The sequence below is a fragment of the Populus trichocarpa genome, chromosome 1 (assembly GCF_000002775.5).
Source record: "Populus trichocarpa isolate Nisqually-1 chromosome 1, P.trichocarpa_v4.1, whole genome shotgun sequence".
In the NCBI taxonomy this organism is placed as follows: Eukaryota; Viridiplantae; Streptophyta; class Magnoliopsida; order Malpighiales; family Salicaceae; genus Populus; species Populus trichocarpa.
Window position 1 is genome coordinate 41,200,927 of NC_037285.2, and position 26,206 is coordinate 41,227,132.

General features: G+C 34.8%; 4 protein-coding genes and 1 long non-coding RNA gene across 8 annotated transcripts; 2 read left to right on the forward strand and 3 right to left on the reverse strand.

The window, feature by feature from the left end:
• The first annotated feature begins 1,290 nt into the window (after positions 1–1,290).
• Positions 1,291–23,807, forward strand: LOC18095472 (anaphase-promoting complex subunit 6). 3 transcript variants are annotated; one of them, XM_052445456.1, is made up of 16 exons: positions 1,291–1,718; positions 1,816–1,950; positions 2,202–2,275; positions 2,383–2,422; positions 2,710–2,755; positions 2,961–3,040; positions 3,166–3,347; positions 3,437–3,562; positions 4,371–4,445; positions 4,549–4,674; positions 6,032–6,101; positions 6,580–6,662; positions 6,918–7,028; positions 7,962–8,061; positions 9,214–9,249; positions 23,548–23,807. In XM_052445456.1, exons 1-16 carry the CDS (start codon positions 1,473–1,475, stop codon positions 23,650–23,652), a joined length of 1,635 nt encoding a protein of 544 aa, XP_052301416.1. In that variant the 5' UTR covers positions 1,291–1,472; the 3' UTR covers positions 23,653–23,807. The 3 variants fall into 3 exon arrangements, 2 of the variants coding, with proteins under 2 accessions (XP_052301416.1, XP_024447550.1); XM_024591782.2 differs by lacking the exon at positions 23,548–23,807 and adding an exon at positions 9,383–9,723; XR_002979410.2 differs by lacking the exons at positions 7,962–8,061; positions 9,214–9,249 and adding an exon at positions 23,076–23,414.
• Positions 9,802–11,713, reverse strand: LOC18095473 (pathogen-related protein). Its single transcript, XM_006370072.3, has 4 exons — positions 11,506–11,713; positions 11,246–11,378; positions 10,825–11,123; positions 9,802–10,248 (listed from the first exon to the last, which is right to left on the reverse strand). Exons 1-4 carry the CDS (start codon positions 11,656–11,658, stop codon positions 10,090–10,092), a joined length of 744 nt encoding a protein of 247 aa, XP_006370134.1. The 5' UTR covers positions 11,659–11,713; the 3' UTR covers positions 9,802–10,089.
• LOC112325360 (uncharacterized) lies at positions 13,194–14,121 on the reverse strand. Its single transcript, XR_002979411.1, has 3 exons — positions 13,983–14,121; positions 13,737–13,874; positions 13,194–13,617 (listed from the first exon to the last, which is right to left on the reverse strand). It is a non-coding gene; the product is annotated as an uncharacterized LOC112325360 (long non-coding RNA).
• On the forward strand, positions 13,372–16,495 carry LOC18095474 (anaphase-promoting complex subunit 6). The gene is made up of 7 exons (XM_024591800.2): positions 13,372–13,396; positions 13,551–13,630; positions 13,756–13,937; positions 14,027–14,152; positions 15,295–15,369; positions 15,473–15,599; positions 16,258–16,495. Exons 1-6 carry the CDS (start codon positions 13,387–13,389, stop codon positions 15,552–15,554), a joined length of 555 nt encoding a protein of 184 aa, XP_024447568.1. The 5' UTR covers positions 13,372–13,386; the 3' UTR covers positions 15,555–15,599; positions 16,258–16,495.
• A 243-nt stretch (positions 23,808–24,050) lies between the features above and the next one.
• On the reverse strand, positions 24,051–26,154 carry LOC18095476 (pathogen-related protein). Of its 2 annotated transcripts, none has more exons than XM_006370075.3 (4): positions 25,941–26,154; positions 25,659–25,791; positions 25,205–25,503; positions 24,051–24,489 (listed from the first exon to the last, which is right to left on the reverse strand). In XM_006370075.3, the coding sequence occupies exons 1-4, from the start codon at positions 26,085–26,087 to the stop codon at positions 24,331–24,333; spliced, it is 738 nt and encodes a 245-aa protein (XP_006370137.1). In that variant the 5' UTR covers positions 26,088–26,154; the 3' UTR covers positions 24,051–24,330. The 2 variants fall into 2 exon arrangements, with proteins under 2 accessions (XP_006370137.1, XP_052301424.1); XM_052445464.1 differs by having other exon boundaries at positions 25,659–25,804; positions 25,941–26,086.
• Between the last annotated feature and the right edge of the window lie 52 nt (positions 26,155–26,206).

Below are 26,206 nucleotides of genomic sequence, written 5' to 3' on the forward strand. Positions count from 1 at the left end.
CTTTTTTCTCTCATTCTCGTGAAATTCACGTTGACCATTTAAAATTTTAGAGTTGTTTTTTTATTTATTGATATTTTAACTTTGGTTTTTATTCTTTTGATTTTTAATTTTTGTTCTTGATCCTTTTGTAAAATCTTGATTTGTTTTCAATTTCATCATTCAATCCCAATTTGTTATACGTTATTTTTTATAGTTTGGTCCTCATTATTTGATTGTTTTTTTGGTCATTTTATTAAAATGATTTTTATTTTTAATTTCACCATTCGATCAAAACTCTATAGCTATCCTCTAATTTATTTTTTATTTCAATTTTGATCCTCATTATTTTAATTTTAATTTTTGGTTTTGGATCCTTTTGTGTAATTGATTTTTTTATTGATATTTCAACTTTAGTTTTTATTCTTTTAATTTTTTATTTTTGTTCTTGATCCTTTTATAAAATCTTGATTTGTTTTCAATTTCATTATTCAATCCCAATTTGTTATACGTTATTTTTTATAGTTTGGTCCTCATTATTTGATTGTTTTTTTGGTCATTTGTTAAAATGATTTTTATTTTTAATTTCACCATTCAATCAAAACTCTGTAGCTATCATCTAATTTAATTTTTATTTCAATTCTGATCCCCATTATTTTAATTTCTAATTTTGATTTTGGATCCTTTTGTGTAATTGAATTTTTTTTTTTCAAATTCATCCTTCGATATTTGATTTGTTGAGAATTGAGTTTTATGGTTTTTCCAAATAGGGGGCTTATAATCTCATGAACCAGATCACGAGTTTAAGAATCTAGCACGAGTTGATATTATTTTTTTTCACATATTTTCTTTTTTGATTTCATCATTGTTTTTTTTAAATAGGCCTTGTGGTTTTATTTTCTATTGGGCCATCCTGATCTTATGACCTAAGCCGTGAGTTAACTTAGATTGGCTCAATTCATGTTACTTGGGTTATAAGTTTGTCATGCTAACTCGGATTAGGTTTTTTGTTTTTTTTTATCCAATTTTGTTCTTTCATATTTAATTGGCTAATAATTAAGCTAATTTTTTTTTTGATTGTTTTTTCTTATCGTGATTTTTTTTTATTTAACCTATTTGTTGTCATTATCTAATTTTTTTTATATATAATCTAGTTATAATAGGTAAAATTTATAACTCAAATTATAAATATTTTTTTATTTAAAATTTATTTATGACATTTCAACATCATTTTTTATAAGAAAAATAATTAGAGTCCGCGGCGTAATCGAGAGAAAGCAACTAAAAGAATGGTTTCTCGTGTGAACAGCGAGCCACAAGAACATACGAGAACAATAATTAGCAAAAACAAAGGGAAAACCTCCCGCTCATTTGCTCTTTCTTTCTTTCCAAAACTAAGACAACACAAATCAAAAACCCTTGATTTCTTTTTCTCAGTTCTACCCCAAAATCTTTCTACCTCTCTCTTGCATTTCCTTTTTCTCCAAAAATAAAAAATGAGAGAAGAGCAAATAGAGAAGCTGCGAGGGGTAGTGCGCGACTGCGTGAGCAAGCACTTGTACTCCTCCGCCATTTTCTTCGCCGACAAAGTCGCCGCTTTCACCAACGACCCCGCCGACATCTACATGCAAGCCCAGGCTCTCTTCCTCGGCCGCCACTACCGTCGTGCCTACCACCTCCTCAACGCCTCCAAAATCGTCCTTCGCGACCTCCGCTTCCGCTACCTCGCCGCAAAATGCCTCGTAAGTCTTTGGTTTTGGATTTTTTATTTTTAATTTGATGGTTTATTACCTTTAGGTTTTTTTTTTCTTAACTTTTTTTTTTTTAAATTGGGGTCAGGAGGAATTGAAAGAGTGGGACCAGTGTTTGTTAATGCTCGGTGATGCAAAGGTTGATGAGCATGGAGATGTATATGATACTAAAGATTGTAACGTTATGTACTTAGATAAGGATAGTGAAGATCGCGAGATCAATGTGAGTTTTTTTTTTTAATGAGAAGTTGTTCTTTTTCTTGCTTGGTTGTGTTAGTTATGCTATTTTTAATTGGCAAGATTGGATTTTCTTTTTAACATTTAAAGTTTTGTTCTTTGTCTCTTAAAATTTTGTGTGAAATTGTGAATATTTATTTTTTTGGGTGCATTCTATCAGTTGATTGTGATAAATATTCTTAACTTATCACTAAAAATAGTGCTTGGCGAAATGTTGTTTTATCTGTTTTGGGACAGATTTCTGCAGCAACATGTTTTCTAAGAGGCAGGGCTTATGAAGCATTGGAAAATCGTGCCCTGGCTCGACAGTGGTTAGCTTTTCTCAGCGATCTTCTTTATCAAGATAGATTACTGTTTCTTTTGCCACTTTTTTTTTTTTTTGTATAATGATTGATTTGCTTATTTATGATGATTTAAGGTACAAGGCTGCTATCAAGGCCGATCCTTTATGCTATGAGGTACCCTGCTGTTTTACCTTTTCCTTCTGTTTGTAAGTTGCATAATAGAGTTTCTTTGCTTTATTGTAATTGTGCATGCAATGGTCATTAACATAGCTTTCTATGAAAAACTGTGAATTTCCATATTAAGAGCTTGATAAAGATCTAAGATTTTTCTTGATAGATTCAACTGAAGTTTTTAGTCTTTGTTTTTTGGACATATTCTTGTTTTCCTTTAGTTTTGCACATCATTTTTACTGATTTGGATTGGAAGTATGAATGATGGTTGTATCTTCATTGTTCCCCAGGCTTTGGAATGCCTTATTGAAAATCACATGCTCACATGTGAAGAAGGTAACGGCTCTCCAAAACTCTTTTTGTTAAATACATTCAGCTGCACATTGCCATTTAACTGTGGAGAATTAATGTTACCGGATTTTCAGTATTTATTGCTAATGTGTTGATTGTTGAGAATTCTCTATGCTGTACTATTCCAGCATTCGCTTCATTAACCAAATGAAATTAAAATTAACCCTGTATATTTGCTACTGAATTGCAGAAACAAGGCTGCTTTCCTCCTTGCAATTCGGTCCAGAAGATGGGTGGCTCTCTTCATTCTACTCATGCTTGATAAAAAAGGTAAACACACACAAGTTCAGAATATACCAGTCAATATGAATCCAAACAAACCATTTCCAGATAATCTATTTGCTTTAGTTAGTCTCTGTGCTTCTTTGAAACTAACCTTAGTCCCCTGGTCTCAGTATGAAAAAAAGAGTGTTGTAGAAGCCAAATTCAGAGAAGTTGAAAAAGAAAGCTGCAATAGCAATCCTTCTAGCCCATCTATCAAGCATACACTAAAAAATGATACTGATCTTTTGACCTGCAAAGCAGAGTACTTCAATCAGTGTGGTGAATATCAGAAATGCTTTGAACTAACTTCAGAGTGAGTTTTTAACTTTTTTCAAACAGAATACATCTAAGATCATACCTTGGATGCATCAGGTCATCTGAGCTTTATCTTCTCTTTCACAGCCTGCTTGAGAAAGACCCTTTTCATTTGAAATGTACCTTAGTACACATAGCTGCTGCTATGGAGCTTGGAAATTCAAATGAGCTTTATCTTATGGCATCGAACTTAGTGAAGGATTATCCTCAAAAGTGAGTTTTATTTCTCTGCCTTTACTTTTATGATATGCTCAGATGACTTGTGCTCTTTGGAGTTGAAGGATTACTCTCAGAAGCTACTTCTTTATTTCCCTTTCAATTTGAAGGATTATGCTTTGATTGAGCTCTCTGTTTTCCCTTTTTACTTCTATTTTCTTTGCTTGCTAGATGTGTTAAAGGCACAGGATGGTTTGCTTGTCATCATGATGGAATGTGATCATGGTTATTATCTCAAATGATTTGGTGTTCCAATAACAGCTCAGCTAGCTAACATAAATAAAGAAGTTAAAGAGATGGAAGTAAGAACTCTTAGCAACCATGTGTCCACAACACCTGAAATACCATTCACAAGTAACATGTGGGATATGCATATGATTTGCCAGTGATTACTTGCATAGTCTAATAAAAAGTACTGTGCAAGGAGTAGTATTCATCTATTGTAGTTATTGGGCTTCTCATCCATTAGGACAGTCTAATAGTGAGTGCATTCTCCTATTGTTCCTCACTTCTGTTGGATGATAATTGGGTATTGGCCTCCTTTTGTATTTCTCCAGATGTTTTGTTATGTCCTGCTCAAAATTGTAGAGAAATGATATCTTCTGGATGCTTATCTGTATTTCATTCTTAAGTGCTTTTGAATTACTAATTATGAAGTTTTGAAGAGAAAAGGAACAGGAAAACAAAAGGAGATTGTTTCTCTCTCATAGACTTCACTTCAGCTTAAGCATGAATACAAGGAGTGCCTATTAGATATTATGTAATCATGTATCATGTCTACTTATTAGGGCTTCTTGTCATTTAGGGCTCTCTCATGGTTTGCTGTCGGCTGCTACTACTACTGTATCAAGAAGTATGATCAATCACGGCGTTATTTCAGGTAACTGTTGCCTGAAGCTCGGCAAACCATGTACCCATTTTGCTTCTTTTGGCCTTATGGAACAAATTTGATTTTCTTCTTTATCTCTTTTTTTACATTACAGCAAGGCTACAAGTCTAGAGGGAACCTTTGCACCTGCTTGGATTGGCTTTGGGAATGCTTATGCTGCTCAAGAAGAGGGTGATCAAGCAATGTCGGCATACCGCACTGCTGCTCGTTTATTTCCAGGGTAATTTGGACTAGAACCTCATCAACTCTTCTAGTTGAAAATAATATAATATTTTTTCACCATGTAGTAATTGAAGAGTGCATGTTTTTGGCACGTTATATGCTTTTGTTAGGCTGCCTTTGTTCTAAGAAAATATTTTAGTATTTCCCTGCATAGTTGAATTTCCCTGCCTCTCTAACTTTAGGAGTTTTATTTGAGGCCTCTCTACCAGCCTCCAAGGGAGGTCCATATATTATTAAATATCTTCAATAAAAAAGCTCTAATTTATAAATTAAAATAAATATGAAAAAGAAAACATATATAGAATTGGCTTACAAGCAGTATAAGAAAATTAAAGTGTTTCATGTTCTTTGAAAAGTTTTTGATATAACTATAAATGGAAACATCCTAAATATACAAATTTTATAAATATATGCGGGTTTGGAGGCCAACGTGTTTTCTCCATACCCAACCCCATCCTTCTACTTGTAAGAATTGTAAAGGTTCACCATGGAATATTTCCGGCTTCATCTTCTTTCCTTTCATAGAATTGTTTTGGCCTCATTAAGAAAGAATAGAAGTATGTCTTTCCTTACCGTACTTTTTTATTCTCTCTTCCTTGCTTACATGGATCCAGAACTTAAGATTCATGGCAGTCCCATTTCTTATTGTTTGCGAAGTCTCAACTATTGGCTAACGTTTTAACTATGAAACTTTTAGATGAAATCCTGGATTTTGTCATTAACCAGCCCTTTCCTTAACTGTAATGTGTTTTCCTATACCATACTTTTTTATTCTCTCTCTTCCTTGCTCAAATTGAGTCAAAACTTTAGATTCATGGCAGCACCACTTTTGCTTATTGTTTGCAGAGTCTCAGCTACAGGCTAACATTTTAACTGTGAAACTTTTAGAGGAAATCCTGGATTTTTTTTTCGTTAACCTGCCCTTTCCTAATTGAATTGTATTTTCTTGTTGCTCTTGTTCCTTGTGTTCTCTGAGTGTAATTGTTGGTATTGCCTTTATAATAGGAATTTGAGGTGGAAATTTTTATACGTGAGCATTATAGTGTTGCCTGGTAGTTTGGTCTTTATCGCTTTGTTGTGATTGATATTTTCTGGGTGATTGGCTGGCTTACTGGCTGGTAGCTAAAGATTCTTTTAGGTTTGGAGGAGTTAATTTAAACCAGAAAGTAATAGTTGATTTGCCCTGCCTCGCAAAATCTCCATAGGTAGTTTAAGTTGACAAAGAAGCTACTCGTTGATATAATGTTTTGAAATTAATGTGTTTTTTTCTCTCCAAAATTATGCATTGTTGAAGACCTCTTATTACTTATCAATTGTCTTTTTACAGGTTGAATCTTGATATTCTGTTATTCCAGGTGCCATTTACCAACTTTGTATATTGGGATGGAGTACATGCGAACTCACAGCTATAAGCTTGCTGAGCAGGTGATGTTTTATCTTCTGAACATTGGCCAATTGCTATTTTTAGTTTGAATTTGGGAAATTGATAAAAATTGAGTTTCAATAACACAATTAACCACTGGTGTTTTAACGGGCGCTGCATGATTCTTCCCTGATGCTTGAGAAAACTCTGCTTTAGTTTTTAATAAAAATGAAAATGGGGGCTTTGGTTTTGTTATGTTTCAGTTCAAGAATGCTAGATTTGAAGTTTGAACCCTTGGTAGGATATTATTTGTTGCATTGACTTCAAATTCTTGCTTGTAGTTTAAACAAATGATTTCCTTTTTCCATTTGGGGAATTATTTGTAGCTTGCTTGCAAAATGAGTATAAGTTGGAAGGACTTTGAACATAATATTATTTCACTCTACTCATTTGTCTTTAGGAATCCTGTTTCCTTTTATACTTTTCTTCCTGTTTCTTGTTATGGTTTGTCAACATTCTGATTCGCCATCTGTTTTTCAGTTTTTCATGCAGGCAAAGGCAATTTGCCCTTCAGATCCACTTGTATACAACGAACTTGGTGTTGTTGCTTATAACATGAAGGAGTAAGGATATTTCATTCCTCTTATCATTCTGTGGAAGTTTGACTTGGAAATTTTACTAACATGTCTCTTTTATGTTGTTAATGTTCATGGCTTTTCAAAGCATAAAATAATCAATTTTGCAAACAGCATTCATTATTAAGTGTTGTATGATTTTCATTGTATATGGTGCTCTGTACTAAAAGTAATTGGATGTATACTTTTTGATGCCAGTCAAGCTATTTGACCTGCATAATTTTGTTTCTCAAACACTTTCAGGTACAATAAGTCTGTGTTGTGGTTTGAGAAGACTTTGAAGCACATTCCGTCTTTAAGTCAATTGTGGGAACCAACTATTGTTAATCTTGCCCATGCCTACAGAAAGTTGAAGTACGTTTTAAAATTTGTTGGAATGGCAGTTATACTCACTTTTTTTTGTTGCTTCTTGCCATATTTAGGTACTTCAGGATGTATGATTGGTGTGCTTTTATCTAGAGTTTTCCTTGTACTTGAAATGAAATATCTCTCTTATCCTCAAATTGAAAGATTGTTTTTATAATTCATGTTTTGATATTTTCATATTGTTGTAGCGATGATTAGTATATTATGTTTTGCATTTGTTTGTCAATACTCACTTGCTAAGGTCTTTATCAACCTGAATGAAAGAAAAGTAGTTTAACCCTCTAATTCAACTATTTCTGGTAGTTGTGACAAATATATTGCTTTGAACTTGCATAACCGTTAATTTCAATTAGTTCACTGAGCAAACCCATATTGATGAATGCTTTTTAGTTACAGTTTTTTTTTTTTGGAAACCTTTGGTGATGTTTTTAGTTCTTAGCAAGGTTCTTATAGACTTATTAGTTTCTGTTTCTCCTTTCAAAGCTTTTGTGCGAGTATTTTTAAGGTTCAAGTTGGGAGCTTTCTTGGTGCACTTGGTGAAATACAACAGATAGGAATCTAGTATCATGTTATAGCAACTACTTGCTCAAATTCCATTGATAAGATTATAGGAAGATCAACTCGGGCCTTCGTAACCCTCAACTCTTCAAGAATAGGATGGAAAGAATTTTCTTGAATACATTAATGCTTGTGTAATGTGGTCATATAGAGGCTCCTCATTATCACCTGATTGATTTGTTGAGCAGCATGGCTGACATTGAGACTTATGGTTTGAATTTTTGTACATATTCGAGTTGGAGTCTTGTTTTTCTCATCCACTGCTTGCAGCCATCATCATAGAAATACAATTCTCTTATTATGTGTATAAATAAATGACATGGCATATAATTGTTCATTAATCCTATCAAACTACAATGCCAGGATTTACCATGAAGCAATTTCATATTATGAGAGAGCACTTACACTATCACCTAGAAGCTTGAGTACTTATGCTGGTCTTGCATACACTTATCATTTGCAGGTAAATTGAGCTCTTTTCATTTCAATGTAAGTCTGTTAAACTGACATTTCATTTGGCTGTTGTAGTTGAAAGCAATAGTTTGAGAAAAGTAATTGTAAGTGCTTGAAGGGGGGGATAATGAATGAGTGGTCATGAAAATCCAAAATGTTATGAAAAGTAATCGGATTATGATATCATTGCTAATTTATAGGTTGTACTTCCAGTGACTTTTGTGCAAGGGTTCAAAACTAAAAACTATTTCAGAATATATTTTATTATTATAAAGGAGGAGTACTATGAGAAGATGAGCACTATCTATGACTGCTATGGAATTTTGAATATTTATTATATGAATAAGAAGCCCTAAAATCACTCTCAAAAAGGAAAAAAGAAGGATGAGGTCCTTAACTAGTCTATGAACTTTGATATGCATGATGTGTAGAACTCAATAATTGGTGGCCTTGTTATGATGTCAAATAGGCCTATTCCAAGGGTCAAGTACCTCAAGTTTCAAACAGATAAAAGAGAACTAGGTTCCTGAAGTTTAAGTCTTTGATATTGAAAACTATTATAGAATATTGGGGTTGCACTTGGTTTTGTTCTAGATCTTCAATAAACTTTCCGGGATGATACAAAAATTTTAGGGGGAAATTTTAGAACAGGAAATAGTACTCTCTTGACCTATCTTTCTCATAAAATTGTAGTCACGTTCTATGTTGTGCTTAAATGTCATACCTCATAGTTACTGGTCTGGTAAGGCAGGCAACAATGTAAAGGTGGATTGGGTCCCCGTAAAAGAATATATCATCATCGTTTGAGCATGTACACAAATTAACATGGGACTACAGTTCAGTTTCTCGTGTTGATTGCTTGACAATCTTTTCTATTATTGAAATCATCCAACAACATCCTGTATTTGCTTGAAGCTAAAATCCAATTCTTATACTTCATTTTTAAGTAGTAGTGGATTCCCTAATTTACTAGTTGCAGATTATCTTGTCGGACTTGAACTGACTTGGAAGAATGAACAAGTTTTAATGCAAATTATAATGACTTGCCATTAGGTTGCCGGAAAAGTTGGACTATCTAATCGGGGGCAATGTTACAATTTGATTCTATCATGATTTAAAAGCCATCTTATTGGTGCCCCTCTTTTTTCCCCTTTTTGCGCAGGATAACTTTACTGCTGCAATCACATGCTACCACAAGGTAAGTAAGAGTATTGTATGCTTTCAAACACAAAATTATACTGTGGTTATAGTGTGCTTCCCCCATCCCCTCTATCTTCTTCGTCATTAAAATCCCCTAAGCCCTGGTCTTATCATATTTTCTTCTGAATCAGGCTTTATGGCTGAAACCAGACGATCAATTTTGCACTGAAATGTTGAGCTTGGCACTTGTAGATGAAGGTCGTCGAGGCATAGACCCCAAAATTGAATTCCGCTGAAATGAGTCATTCTTAATGACACTATTTATACTCCTTTGTTCTTGTTGTAATGTATGTGGAATCTGAAGTCCAAGAATGGGTTGATTCATTTTGGTCCGTTTTAGAGTTGGGCAATATTACATTAGGGAGAGTTAGGCCCGTGATATGACTGACAAAACCAAAATTATTTTTAGCATAAAAAGGATGTTCAAGCACCTGAAGTATGTTTTAAAAAAGTAAGAAAAACTTGCGCCTCATCTTATGATCTTGTTGGTTAAAATAATCTGTTATTATTCAAGAAGATAAAAAAAAGCAATGACATTAAATCAACCGAATTAAATAAAAAAAGAAGTGATCATAACTTGATGCAAAGATGGAATCGGTGTAAGATCCGAGACCTGAAGATAGAAATGGGATAGTTTTTGCTTGACAGTCCATGTAATATGTGGAAGAATCTGCTAATGAAAATAAAAGCAAATGTTGCCTTGTGAGGAATGGACAGACACACAACAGCAGATGAAATGGTAACAAAAGCAAGCAAGCAAGCATGCAGTTTGATTCATCATACAAACGAAAGCAAGAAAACACTCCTGGCACAACGACAAACACATGCCAGCCTATGTTTATTTGGAAAATGGACAGCCACGCGTTGCTGTGGCGGTGTTGACAGTGTTATCTTCTGATTGGCATGGCGATATCAGCGCCCCTTTCAGGAGCCCCCCAAATAACTCTGCTGGGTCATAGTAAACCTCCACATCTTCTGCCCTCAAAGATTCATCCACCTGGGAACCCGGAAAGAAATCATAGTTATTTCGTCTTATGTATTAGGTTGTCCTTTATTTTTACTTTTCTTCCACAAATTCAAAATTTTCAAGTTCTTAAATTATAATTTCTTGTGATATTGTCAAATGGATACCAACTTATCAAATAAAATGCCATTATGAATATTTTGCAACCAAGAAGCTAAAAAAAATATTTATGTTATCAGTAAAAGTTTTTCTAATAAACTAAATACCGACGGAATAAGGCAATGATAAAATGCAAATTTTTGGACGTTAACATAATAAGATTATAAAAAAATAAAATAAAAAATATTAATTTAATTTTTTTCAAACAAAAAATACTTTTAAAATTTGGTTGAATCATAAAAAGAAATACTCTACAAATCCTCCATAAAACAATGAATAAGACCCATCAAACTTGAAAGTTGATGTATTTATTTCCAGAAATGTTTTTTTTTTTTTGAAAGAAAACGATATTTTGATGTTCTTAGCATGCCAAGTCAGAAATTTCTTTTTCTCCTTTACGATTACTAGTTTGGTGTTGTTTTTTTTTCCCCAGTATCTTTTAAAGCATACCTTGAGGATTCCAAAGCCATAGAACTCAACCTTTTCTTCAGTAGGAGCATGGCCTTTGAAAGGTCCTTCAAAGAAACCCCAATGCCTGAATTTGAAAGAAATCACTGGAGGCCCTGAATATACACTCAGCACTTCCCATGCGAATCCTCGAGGCAAGGCAGATCGAAAGGCATCATGAGATGATTCGAAGGTTTCTTCATCTGCTTTGTAGTACTGAAATTCCTTCGGCAGAGAACTCTTCAACAAAGCATTGTAGCTACCAATCCTAAGCGTCTCTTCTGCTGCTAATCCCTCTCTTCCTATCATAGAGTAAAAATATTTACAACGCTTAAATTATTACCTTCGTAATTATATTTAATAGCTTAAATCAAATATAAGAATAATTTAATAAGAAACCAAATTGAGTTTTAGTTTGATGAACCATTAACAATGAGCTTGAACGTGTCAGGGTTGATGGTCTTAATGTCCTGTACGCGAGTCTTGTGTTCGATTTCCATATCCCATGTCTTTATAGCATTTTGCACTACTTCTTCTAGCGATCCTTTTGGCCATTCCTTCAAACCATATATCAAACACAGAAAATGAGACTCAAAAATTCAAGGGTCATAAACATATACATATACAAAAAAAAAAAAAAAAACATAAAGCATAGGCACTAAGGGTATAAAGAAGGTTGAGGACCTTAGTTCGGCCTTCTTCAAAGAGCTGATTTACTGTATCGAAATTGGGAGGGCCACCATGCCTCCACTGTGTGGTATTCTCAGTGTCTTCATGCAAGAAAGATCTGTATTTATCTCCTACTTTTATAATCGTACATGCTTCTTCAGTAGCCATATAAACTTCCCCACATGGTATACTACTAAGGTTTAATTTTCTGAGGCTCTATATAGGGCTGGAGATGGCCACATTTATAAAAGACACATTTGTTTCTTCTGCCTGGTGCATGCATGATAACCACATAACATTGACACCAGATGTATCAAATAATATAATTTTTTAATAAAAAAAAAAACAGACGTAACTTATGGTTTTTTCCTACCTCGACCACCAGATGCAATTTTGTTTTTCTTCTTTTGTTTGGTTTATGGAGAGGCTCAACGGAAACAAATGTACATAGTTAGATATAGGCCTCTTAGGACGAATTTGAGACCTTATTCAAGCATAAATTATAAGCTTATTAACCACTTTGTTGGGTTTGTTTTCAAGTATGTTTGGTAGTGTGATAATAATTATTTTTTAAAATGTTTTTTGTTTGGAAATATATTAAAATAATATATATTTTTTATTTTTTAAAATGATTTTTTATATTAACAAAACAAAATAATCTGAAAATACTAAAAAATATTAATTAATTTGAAGTAAGAAAAAAATAAAAAAATTTAAATTTTTTTAAAAACACTTTTGAAACACAAAAACAAACATGTCAAAATATAAAAAACCATAGTATATTCGATATAAAATCTTTCAAAAAAAAAAAAATAATAATCTCATTCCTGCAATCTTCCCTGTAAATGACCAAAATATTAATTTTATCATTCCGATACAAGTCGTCTTCGGATGTTGGATAAAAGAAATCTAACATCCGATAATTTACGAGTAAATAATAGTGTGATTAGATGACAAATTTGAATAGCAATTGTGTACTATCCACACCATTTAACTAATACTATCAAGATCTAAAGTTCAACCGAGTGCCTGAATGTATTTGGTGAGACTTTTTGGCTAACTTATGCCTCATTTTCCTTGATTCTACGTAAGCCCTTACGTAAACTTGGGCAGTGATCAGGGAAGATGGAAAAATAAACCAAACGAAAGGAGATTGATTGCACAAGAGCTCGCCTAAAGAAAAGTCCAGCGGTCATAGATATATAGAATAACATAGAAAAGTTCAGAATCTGGCATGGACCCCAGAGATCTTGATTGCAAGTGATCTTTGGCTTGATGATATTAATTAATAATCCTGAATTGGGTGTGCCTTACCAATAATGCTAAATTCTTGTTAGTTTATTACACAAACATTCAACCATCCTCGTGAAAGAAGTGCTTCTAGGCAATGCAATGCCATGAACAACTTTATTGGTTCTAATTCTCAAAGCTAGGTCCCATGATAACACTCATGAAATTTGAAATATAGTAGTATAATGTTTGATTAATATCTCAGAATAAAAAAGAATAAAAAAGATGAAGACATGTCTCTTATTTTGAAAAAGACTATAAAAAAAATTAATTTATTTTTATATTTTTATCTCTTTAACCAAACACATTTTTATTTTTATTGTTTCAATTTTTTCATTTTAGAAATAATAGCCAAATAATATCCAGGAGGCAACTAGAAATCAACAAAAGAAATTACACGAACAAAGCTAGTCAATTTTCAACCTTGTTAGCAAGTAACCGATATATATATATATATATACATAGACTATCCGTTAAACAGGAATAAAAGATGGAAGATCTTTGGCAGCATTAGATTCCTTTGATAACAGGGTTATAACTCCGTGTAGTAAGAATCTTTGGCAGCATTAGTTTTGCACATCATTTTCACTGATTTGGATTGGAAGTATGAATGATGGTTGTATCTTCATTGTTCCCCAGGCTTTGGATTGCAGTATTTATTGCTAATGTGTTGATTGTTGAGAATTCCTCTATGCTGTACTATTCCAGCATTCGCTTCATTGACCAAATGAAATTAAAATTAACCCTGTATATTTGCTACTGAATTGCAGAAACAAGGCTGCTGTCCTCCTTGCAATTCGGTCCAGAAGATGGGTGGCTCTCTTCATTCTACTCATGCTTGATAAAAAAGGTAAACACACACAAGTTCAGAATATACCAGTCAATATGAATCCAAACTAACCATTTCCAGATAATCTATTTGCTTTAGTTAGTCTCTGTGCTTCTTTGAAACTAACCTTAGTCCCCTGGTCTCAGTATGACAAAAAGAGTGTTGTAGAAGCCAAGTTCAGAGAAGTTGAAAAAGAAAGCTGCAATAGCAATCCTTCTAGCGCATCTATCAAGCATACACTAAAAAATGATACTGATCTTTTGGCCTGCAAAGCAGAGTACTTCAATCAGTGTGGTGAATATCAGAAATGCTTTGAACTAACTTCAGAGTGAGTTTTTAACTTGTTTCAAACAGAATACATCTAAGATCATACCTTAGATGTATCAGGTCATCTGAGCTTTATCTTCTCTTTCACAGCCTGCTTGAGAAAGACCCTTTTCATTTGAAATGTACCTTAGTACACATAGCTGCTGCTATGGAGCTTGGAAATTCAAATGAGCTTTATCTTATGGCATCGAACTTAGTGAAGGATTATCCTCAAAAGTGAGTTTTATTTCTCTGCCTTTACTTTTATGATATGCTCATATGACTTGTGCTCTTTGGAGTTGAAGGATTACTCTCAGAAGCTACTTCTTTATTTCCCTTTCAATTTGAAGGATTATGCTTTGATTGAGCTCTCTGTTTTCCCTTTTTACTTCTACTTTCTTTGCTCGCTAGATGTGTTAAAGGCACAGGATGGTTTGCTTGTCATCATGAAGGAATGTGATCATGGTTATTATCTCAAATGATTTGGTGTTCAGCTCAGCTAGCTAACATAAATAAAGAAGTTAAAGACGTGGAAGTAAGAACTCTTGGCAACCATGTGTCCACAACACCTGAAATACCATTCACAAGTAACATGTGGGATATGCATGTGATTTGCTAGTGATTACTTGCATAGTCCAATAAAAAGAACTGTGCAAGGAGTAGTATTCATCTGTTGTAGTTATTGGGCTTCTCATCCATTAGGACAGTCACTCTCTCTTCCACAAAGCTAAAATTTACCTGATATATAACTGGCAGCAACAGTTTTCAGCTTGCATACGTTTCTACCATCATAAACGGAAAGATTGTAAATCCTAAGAAGAGGTAATGTAATGGTGGACCTATTAGAATAGGATGCTCTGACTGCAAGATTCTTCCCTCCAAGGGGTATGGCATGTGAGTTATTATTCAGTTCCTCAAATACAATAAAATCATTGAAAGTGAGAACAACCAGTGCAGAAGATTTTGAATCAATAAAATGAAATGGTACATTAGAAGTGAAGATGGCTTCAGGGTTGTCAAAAAAAAAAAAAAAAAAAAAAAAAAGAGAAAAAAGAAGTGAGTGCATTCTCCTATTGTTCCTCACTTCTGTTGGATGATAATTGGGTATTGGCCTCCTTTTGTATTTCTCTAGATGTTTCGTTATCTCCTGCTCAAAATTGTAGAGAAATGATATCTTCTGGATGCTTATCTGTATTTCATTCTTAAGTGCTTTTGAATTACTAATTATGAAGTTTTGAAGAGAAAAGGACAGGAAAACAAAAGGAGATTGTTTCTCTCTCATAGACTTCACTTCAGCTTAAGTATGAATACAAGGAGTGCCCATTAGATATTATGTAATCTTGTATCATGTGTACTTATTAGGGCTTCTTGCCATTTAGGGCTCTCTCATGGTTTGCTGTCGGCTGCTACTACTACTGTATCAAGAAGTTTGATCAATCACGGCGTTATTTCAGGTAACTGTTGCCTGAAGCTCGGTAAACCATGTACCTGTTTTGCTTCTTGTGGCCTTATGGAACAAATTTGATTTTCTTCTTTATCTCTTTTTTGACATTACAGCAAGGCTTACAAGTCTAGATGGAACCTTTGCACCTGCTTGGATTGGCGTTGGGAATGCTTATGCTGCTCAAGAAGAGGGTGATCAAGCAATGTCGGCATACCGCACTGCTGCTCGTTTATTCCCAGGGTAATTTGGACTAGAACCTCATCACCTCTTCTAGTTGAAAATAATATAATATTTCTTCACCGTGTAGTAATTGAAGAGTGCGTGTTTTTGGCACGTTATGTGCTTTTGTTAGGCTGCCTTTGTTCTAAGAAAATATTTTAGTATTTCCCCGCATAGTTGAATTTCCCTGCCTCTCTATCTTTAGGAGTTCTATTTGAGGCCTCTCTACCAGCCTCCAAGGAGGTCCATATATTATTAAATATCTTCAATAAAAAAGCTCTAATTTATAAATTAAAATAAATATGAAAAAGAAAACATATATAGAATTGGCTTACAAGCAGTATAAGAAAATTAAAGTGTTTCATGTTCTTTGAAAAGTTTTTGATATAACTATAAACGGAAACATCCTAAATATACAAATTTTATAAATATATGCGGGTTTGGGGGCCAACGTGTTTTCTCCATACCCAACCCCATCGTTGCAGACTTGCAGGTACATATGGACCTTTATCGCAACCTTTTAAAAAATATCACTGTCTTTTAGTACTATTCCTTCTACTTGTAAGAATTGTAAAGGTTCATCATGGAATTGTTAGAATCTATTTACGAGAATCTGCCTTGAAGATAGAGTTAAGTGCAGTCAATTATTTGAATTTGAATGTAATTGTTTTTGTATCAGATTCCGCCACAGGATTTGCTGCAGAGTCTGTTATTAGAAGACGAATAATTTCTCAAGTTTGTTGAGAGTTTTTATTAATTTCAAGTTCTTTGTAAGCCTTTAAATAGGCATTCTCAATTAATTAAAAGTATTGATCTTTCTATACTTAACTCTGCTATTTAGATTTTTTTTTTTTATTTTTAAATCAATGTTAGCTATCAGCAAAGAATTCTATCAGTGATATCAAAGCTTTATATCCTACGGGTTGTGAGGCAAGTATTCTTAATGATAAACACAGAGAGGGTAAGGCAAGTATTCTGAGTGATAAACTCAGAGAGGGTGAGCGTAAACACTATTGATTTATTCTTTTTTTTTGGTTCGATGTCTACTTCAAGTAATACTGCATCTGCAATTCCAGTGTTCAATGGTGAACACTATCATATTTGGGCTATCAAGATAAAGTTTTATCTAAGATCTCAAGGCTTATGGAATGTTGTAGTGTCTGATTCCGATCCACCACTATTGACAACAAACCCCACCATTGCTCAGATGAAAGCACATGAAGAAGAAAAACTCAAGAAGGACAAAGCCATCATCTGCCTACATTCTGAACTTGCAGATCATATTTTCACCAAAATAATGAACTTGAAATCACCAAAACAAGTATGGGACAAGCTCCAAGTTGAATTTGAAGGTAGCAATACAGTCAAAACAGTTAGGCTTCTTGCATTAAAAAGAGAATTTGAGTTGATGAAGATGAAAGACAATGAATCTGTCAAAGATTATTCTTGCATGTTAATGGATGTTGTAAATCAAATAAGACTTCTTGGAAAAACATTTGAAGATCATAAGGTGGTAGAAAAAATTATGATGTCTGTACCACAAAAGTTTGAAGCCAAGATCTCTGCAATAGAAGAATCTTATGATTTGCAAAATCTCATTGTTGCATAGTTAATTAGCAAACTTCATGTACAGGAGCAAAGGGTACAAATGAGAGATGATGTGGTTGTTGAAGGTGTTTTCCAAGCAAACAACAAAGGAAGGAGTACTGGTAACCTGCTAAGAAAGAAACCTGTCAAGTTTTCTAAGGGAAAGACAAGTATATCTTCAAGAAGACAAATTTTCTCACCGTGCTCTTATTGCAGAAGAACTAACCATGCTGCGAAAGATTGTTGGTTTAAGGGTAAACCTTCTCTCCGGTGTATGTTTTGTAATAATCTTGGCCATAGTGAAAAATATTGTAGAATCAAGAAGAAACAATCTTAGCAGCAAATACAACAAGAAGCACATGTTCTGAAGAAGGCAAAGATGATGAGGAGCATCTGTTTATGGCATCTTAAACTTGCAACACCTTTGAACTGAATACATGGCTTATAGATAGTGGCTACACTAGTCACATGACTAAGTTTCTGTCAATTTTTTCTTCTATTGACAGATCAGTTCAACCAAAGATCAAGTTGGGAAATGGAGATATTATGCAGGTTAAGGGAAAATGCACTGTTGCGGTAAGGACAAATAGAGGTACTAAAACTATCACCAATGTTCTTTACATTCCAGAACTAGACCAAAATCTTCTTAGTGTTGCACAAATGCTAAGAAATGGTTATCAAGTCTCTTTTAAAGATAGTTTTTGCTTTATCACTGATACACATTATTCAGAGATAGCAAAAATTAAAATGGATGGTACGGTAATAGCTTCTATTTGAAGCTTGATACATTTGAAGGGCATGTCTTTAGTGCCAAAGTTGATGAGAGTATTGTTTGGCACAAAAGATTTGGTCACTACAACTTAAAATCATTAAAATTGATGTATGATGCTGGTATGGTAGAAGATATACCTGAAATTCATGTTACTGCCCAAACCTGTGGAAGCTGTGAATTGAGGAAGCAACACCGACAGTCATTTCCTAAAGGTATATCCAAAAGAGCTACTCACAAATTGGAGTTAGTCCATTCAAACATTTATGGACCAATGAGCACAACCTCTTTGAGCAATAATGTGTATTTTATCTTGTTCATTGATGACTTCAGTAGAATGACTTGGGTTTATTTTCTGAAAACCAAGTCACAAGCACTTTCAATGTTCAGAAACTTCAAGAGTATGGCTGAAACTCAAAGTGGTCAGAAAATTAAGGTGCTGAGAACTGATAATGGAGGAGAGTATACTTCAAAGGAGTTCAATGCCTTTCATCAAGAAGTTGGGATTGTACACCAGTTGATAGTTCCATACTCTTCACAGCAGAATGGAGTTTCTGAAAGGAAGAACAAGACTGTGATGGAGATGTCCAGGTGTATTTTGTTTGAAAAGAAGTTACGAAGGTTTCTATGGGCTGAAGCAGTAAATACTTCAGTATATTTGCTTAATAGACTACCAACTAAGTTTGTTCAAAGCAGAACACCATTGGAAGCATGGTCTGGTGTCCGACCTACTGCCAAACATCTCAAAGTGTTTGGATCATTGTGCTACTTTCATGTGCCTTCTGCCAAAAGAGGAAAACTTGATGAAAGAGAGAGCAGAGAAAAGAATTCTCATTGGATATGCAGCTGAATCTAAAGGTTACAAAATATACAATCTGAATGGAGCTAAAATTCAGATTAGCAAAGATGTGCATTTTGATGAGAATTCCTGCTGGAATTGGGACTTAAAGGAAGTTGATCATAAAACCACAGCTGCTCTTGAACCAGCAGTAAGAAGAACTGGTGTTGAAGATCAACTAGACATTGAAGCAACTTCAGATACTATAGTACTTAAGGTGAGGCCATTGTCTGATGTGTACGAAAGATGTAATCTTGTACATGCTGAGCCTACAAACTACACTGAAGCTGCAAGAGTTCCAACTTGGATTGATGCAATGAAATCAGAAATTGATTCCATTGAAAGAAATGGAACTTGGAGATTGATAGAACTTCCTGAAGATAAAAAGGAAATTGGTGTGAAGTGGGTCTTCAGAACCAAATTCAATCCAGATGGTTCAATTTTCATACACAAGGCTAGATTGGTTGTTAAAGGCTTTGCTCAAGTTGCTGGAGTAAATTATGGTGATACTTTTGCACCAGTAGCTAGGCATGACACTATAAGACTTCTACTTGCACTTGCAGGTCAAAAGGAATGAAAAGTTTATCATTTAGATGTCAAGTCTGCCTTTCTAAATCGTATAGTCCTTGAAGAAATCTATGTTCAGCAACCAGAAGGCTTTAAAGTTGCTGGTCATGAACACAAAGTATACTAGCTACACAAGGCTCTTTATGGCTTGAAGCAAGCACTAAGGGCCTGGTACAACAAAATTGATACTCATTTGATTCAACTGGGATTCAAGAGAAGTGAAAATGAAGCTACTTTGTATCTGAAACAAGATGAAGATGGTCTGCAGCTGGTAATATCACTCTATGTTGACGACATGCTAGTGACTAGAAGCAATGTAAAATTGCTAGCAGAGTTCAAAAGAGAAATGCAAGATGTTTTTGAAATGTCTGATGTTGGCATCATGAACTACTTTCTAGGAATGGAAATACATCAATGCAGCTTAGGTATTTTTGTTTCACAAAGGAAATATGCTGTTGATATACTCAAGAAATTCAAGCTTGAATCATGCAAAGAAGTAGCAACTCCATTGGTACAAAATGAGAAGATTTCAAAGAATGATGGTGAGAAACTTGAAGAACCCTCTGCATTTAGCAGCTTAGTAGGTAGCCTACTATACTTGACAGCAACCAGACCTGACTTGATATTTCCAGCTGATTTGCTATCAAGGTTCATGAGCTCACCTAGCAATGTTCACATAGGAGTTGCTAAGAAGGTGCTGAAGTATATTAGAGGAACAACCAACCTTGGCATCTGGTACTCAAAGATAGGAGGATTTAAATTAATTGGATATGTAGACAGTGACTGGGTAGGGAGTGTTGATGACATGAAAAGCACTTCTGGGTATGTTTTCACCATTGGTTCAGGTGCAATATGTTGGAATGCAAAAAAGCAAGAGGTGGTGGCACAATCAACTGCAGAAGCAGAGTATATCTCCATGGCAGTGGCTATAAATTAAGCAATCTGGTTAAACAAGTTGCTTGCTGATTTGGGCCAAGAACAAAGCTCACTAACTAAGTATTATTGTGACAACAAGTCTGCCATTGCCATTGCTCAAAATCCGGTTCAACATGGCCAAACCAAGCACATCAATGTGAAATTTCACTACATAAGAGAAGCTGAAAAGAATCTACTTATAAAGCTTCATTACTGTCCAACTAATGTTCAACTTGCTGATATAATGACTAAAGCACTTCCTAGATCAAGGCTGGAATTTCTAAGGATGAAACTTGGTTTGTCCAAGGCAAGTCTCAAAGAGGAGTGTTAGAATCTATTTATGAGAATCTGCCTTGACGATAGAAGATAGAGTTAGATGCAGTCAATTATTTGAATTTCAATGTAATTGTTTTCATATCAAATTCTGCCGCAGGATTTGCTGTAGAGTATGTTATTAGAAGACCAATAATCTCTCAAGGTTGTTGAGAGTTTTTATTAATTTCAAGTTCTTTGTAAGCCTTTAAATAGGCATTCTCAATTAATTAAAAGTATTGATCTTTCTATACTTAACTCTGCTTTTTATAATTTTCTACTCTTCTCAAATCAGTGTTAGCTGTCAACAAAGAATTCTATCAGGAATATTTTCGGCTTCATCTTTCTTTCTGTCGCACGTGTGCGGCGTCGCGGCGATCGAGTCCACTCTAAAATCCTAGATGTTGGTATCCTGGAAAAATCAGGAAAATGGGGTACACAAGGATTTCTTGTCTTTTATCTGTGGAAAGCAGGAATGAGAATCGTCACCTAGTATTTTGGTCACTAGAAACCCTAACTGGTCTCAGAGATCGGGTACGAAGACTGGTTGCATAAAGGGAAGGTATTAACACCCCAAATACGCCCTACCTAAAGTAAGCTGCATTGTTTTATTGTCCGATAAAATCTAAGGTATTGTCGTTTTTTCTAGTTGTTGGTCCGTCCATGATTTAAGAAAAGTCCTCTTTAGTAAGGAGATCCTTATCTTATCGAGTAAAACCTAATTGTTCTAACATCAACACAAGAATTTAATATCCGGAATACATCTTACGTATAAGATCGTAACGCCAGATACTAAAAGAAAACAAAATAATTTTTTTGGAATTTATGAAATATTGGCCTAGTTCTTGTGACTTTAATAAACTGGTTATTAAAGCCAAAATGCATGATAATACATATTTTTAAATTTTTGTTGTATGAAAATATGATATGATTTTTTTTCTTTGAGATACTTGGCCGAATGCATGAAAACAAAAACTTTTGATACCGGATTTATATCTTTACGGTATAAAAATACAAACTTATAATAAGAAAAATTTAATAAAAAAATACGCGGAAAAATCACAAATTTTTTAAAATAATAATTTTTTTTGAATAATTTTTTTTTTTTTGGAACTGAGTCTAGCTCGGTCCATGTGGCTGGGCTGGACCTTAACAGCCTAACCTGGTCACTGGTTCAAGCCAGTGACCTGGCTGAGTAGCAGGCGTGCGTTACAATTCACTTATTTCAGTAGCATGTGAATTATAATCCACAGCTACAGTAGCATGTGAATTATAATGCAAAGGAGAGAAGAAAGGACTCACCTGGAGACGAAGCCGAATGCACTGGTGTGTTGTTGGTCCTCTGTTCGTGTCTCTATCCTTTTTCTGAGTTTTCTTTTTTATTCTCTGCCCGTGTGTTGCTCCACTGTCTTCTCCTTTTGCTTCTTCGGTTTTTTTGTTCCTTTGTGCTTCTTCTGGTTCTGGAGAAAGGAAGCCGATGGTGGTGCTGACCTCCTCCGCTGGTTTCCTGGTTCTGGAGAAAGGGAAGTCGATGGTGACGCTGACCTCCTCTGCTGGTTTCCTGGTTTTGGCAAAGAGGACGCCGATGGTGACTTAGCTCCCCTGTTCTCTGTGTTCTTTGCTTCGCCGTTTGGTTTCTCTTGTTTCTCTTCCTTTGCTCCTCTGTTCCCGTCTCCTTGTTCGGCCCTCCTTCGTGTCTCCCTCTTTTCTCCTGTATTTTCATTCCCCTTCTCTGCTCCTCCCCTGTTCTCTCTTTCTTTTTTTCTCCCCTCTTCCCTCCTTGCGTCCGTCCTCCTTTTCAAAACTTCCCCCCCTGTGTTCGGTCCCTTCTCTGGGCTTTATAGCCAAAAGAAAAGTAGTTTAACCCTCTAATCACACTATTTCTGGTTGTGACAAATAAATTGCTTTGAACTCGCATAACCGTTAATTTCAATTAGTTCACTGAAGCAAACCTATATTGATGAATGCTTTTTAGTTACAGTTTTTTTATTTTTGGAAACCTTTGGTGATCCTTTTAGTTCTTAGCAAGGTTCTTATAGACTTTTTAGTTTCTGTTTCTCCTTTCCTAAAGCTTTTGTGTGAGTATTTTTAAGGTTCAAGTTGGGAGCTTTCTTGGTGCACTTGGTGAAATACAACAGATAGGAATCTAGTATCATGTTATAGCAACTACTTGCTCAAATTCCATTGATAAGATTATAGGAAGATCAGCTCGGGCCTTCGTAACCCTCAACTCTTCAAGAATAGGATGGAAAGAATTTTCTTGAATACATTAATGCTTGTGTAATGTGGTCATATAGAGGCTCCTCATTATCACATGATTGATTTGATGAGCAGCATGGCTGACATTGAGACTTATGGTTTGAATTTATGTACATATTCGAGTTGGAGTCTTGTTTTTCTCATCCACTTGTTGCAGCCATCATCGTAGAAATACAATTCTCTTATTATGTGTATAAATAAATGACATGGCATATAATTGTTCATTAATCATATCAAACTACTATGCCAGGATTTACCATGAAGCAATTTCATATTATGAGAGAGCACTTACATTATCACCTAGAAGCTTGAGTACCTATGCTGGTCTTGCATACACTTATCATTTGCAGGTAAATTGAGCTCTTTTCATTTCAATGTAAGTCTGTTAAACTGACATTTTATTTGGCTGTTGTAGTTGAAAGCAATAGTTTGAGAAAAGTAATTGTAAGTGCTTGAAGTGGATTAGTGCGGATAATGAGAGTGGTCATGAAAATCCAAAATGTTATGAAAAGTAATCGGATAATGAGAGTGGCAATGTTACAATTTGATACTATCATGATTTACTGCTGCAATCACATGCTACCACAAGGTAAGTAAGAGTATTGTATGCTTTCAAACACAAAATTATACTGTGGTTATAGTGTGCTTCCCCCATCCCCTCTATCTTCTTCGTCATTAAAATCCCCCAAGCCCTGGCCTTATAATATTTTCTTCTCAATCAGGCTTTATGGCTGAAACCAGATGATCAATTTTGCACTGAAATGCTGAGCTTGGCACTTGTAGATGAAGGTCGTCGAGGCACGGACCCCAAAATTGAATTCCGCTGAAATGAGTCATTTTTAATGACACTATTTATACTCTTCTGTTCTTGTTGTAATGTATGTGGAATCTGAAGTCCTTGAATGGATTGATTCATTTTGATCCATTTTAGAGTTGGGCAATATTACATTAGGGAGAGTTTGGCAATATATGTAATTCTGTATCGTTTGGTTTTATCTATTGATGCGACGACAAAACCAAAATTATTTTTAGCATAAAGAAGGATGTTCAAGCACCGGAAGTATGTTTTTAAAAATTTTAAAAAACCTGCGCCTCAGCTTGATCTTGTTGGTTAAAATAAGATGTTATTATTCAAGTAGATAAAAAAAAGCAATGAAATTAAATCAACCGAATTAAATAAAAAAAGAAGTGATCATAATTTAATTCTAAGATAGAAACGGGATAGTTCTTGCTTGACAGTCTATGTTTATTTGGAAGAATCTGCTAATGAAAAACAAGGTGATGGTGTTATTTATAGGCACTTCACCCGTGACCATTTCTTATACACACCAAGAGGCAAATGTTGCCTTGTGAGGAATGGACAGACACACAACAGCAGATGAAATGGTAATAAAAGCAAGCAAGCAAGCAAGCAAGCAAGCAAGCAAGCATGCAGTTTGATTCATCATACAAACGAAAGCAAGAAAACACTCGTGGCACAACGACAAACACATGCCAGCCTATGTTTATTTGGAAAATGGACAGCCACGCGTTGCTGTGGCGGTGTTGACAGTGTTATCTTCTGATTGGCATGGCGATATCAGCGCCCCTTTCAGGAGCCCCCCAAATAACTCTGCTGGGTCATAATAAACCTCCACATCTTCTGCCCTCAAAGATTCATCCACCTGGGAACCCGGAAAGAAATCACAGTTATTTCGTCTTATGTATTAGGTTGTCCTTTATTTTTAAGTTTTCTTCCACAAATTCAAAATTTTCAAGTTCTTAAATTATAATTTCTTGTGATATTGTCAAATGGATACCAACTTATCAAATAAAATGCCATTATGAATATTTTGCAACCAAGAAGCTAAAAAAAATATTTATGTTATCAGTAAAAGTTTTTCTAATAAACTAAATACCGACGGAATAAGGCAATGATAAAATGCAAAATTTTGGACGTTAACATAATAAAATTATAAAAAAATATATTAATTTAATTTTTTTCAAACAAAAAATACTTTTAAAATTTGGTTGAATCATAAAAAGAAATACTCTACAAATCCTCCATAAAACAATGAATAAGACCCATCAAACTTGAAAGTTGATGTATTTATTTCCAGAAATGTTTTTTTTTTTGAAAGAAAACGATATTTTGATGTTCTAAGCATGCCAAGTCAGAAATTTGTTTTTCTCCTTTTCGATTACTAGTTTGGTGTTTTTTTTTTTTTTTTTCCCAGTATCTCTTAAAGCATACCTTACCTTGAGGACTTCAAAGCCATAGAACTCAACCTTTTCTTCAGTAGAAGTCTTAGCATGCTAAGTCAGGAATTGTTTTTCTCTTTTATGATTACTAGTTTGGATTTTTTTTTAATCTTTTCAGTATCTTTAATTAAAGCATACCTTGAGGACTCCAAAGCCATAGAACTCAACCTTTTCTTCAGTAGGAGCATGGCCTTTGAAAGGTCCTTCAAAGAAACCCCAATGCCTGAATTTGAAAGAAATCACTGGAGGCCCTGAATATACACTCAGCACTTCCCATGCGAATCCTCGAGGCAAGGCAGATCGAAAGGCATCATGAGATGATTCGAAGGTTTCTTCATCTGCTTTGTAGTACTGAAATTCCTTCGGCAGAGAACTCTTCAACAAAGCATTGTAGCTACCAATCCTAAGCGTCTCTTCTCCCGATAAACCCTCTCTTCCTGCCATAGAATCGAAAATATATCGATATCAGTATACTTACAGGTGAGGTTCAAGGCAACTTACCTTAATTGATAATCCTCCCCTCTGTGTAACACTAGTCTAGTTTAATAAATAAGTAAGAAATGAAATTTGGGTTTCAAGTTTGGTATAGTACCATTAACAATGAGCTTGAATTTGTCAGGGTTGATGGTCTTGAAGTCCTGTAAACGAGTCTTGTGTGAGAGTTCCATTTCCCAAGACTTTACAGCATTTTGCACCACTTCTTCTAGAGATCCTTTTGGCCATTCCTGCAAACCATGTCTATAAGCACAGGATTTGAGAGGCAAAAGAAACACTCATCACAGCAAAAGAAACACTCATCACACATACACGAACGCCTAATTTAGACATACACAAGGACAAAGGAAATTAAAAAAAAAAAAAGAGAGTCGATAACCTTAGTTCGGCCTTCTTCGAAGAGCTGATTTACGGAATCATATATGGGAGGGCCACCATGCCTCCACTGCGTGGTATTCTCAGCTTCATCATGTAAGAAAGATCTGTACTTATCTCCCGCTTTTTTAATCAAAGCTTCTTCTGCCATATCAACTTTCCTAGAGGCTAAAACTACAAAGGCTTTTTGAGGGTTTTATAGGAGGCCGGAGGAGCTGGCAAAATAATGTTTGATATATATATACCAGAAAAGAAAACAAAATCACTAGA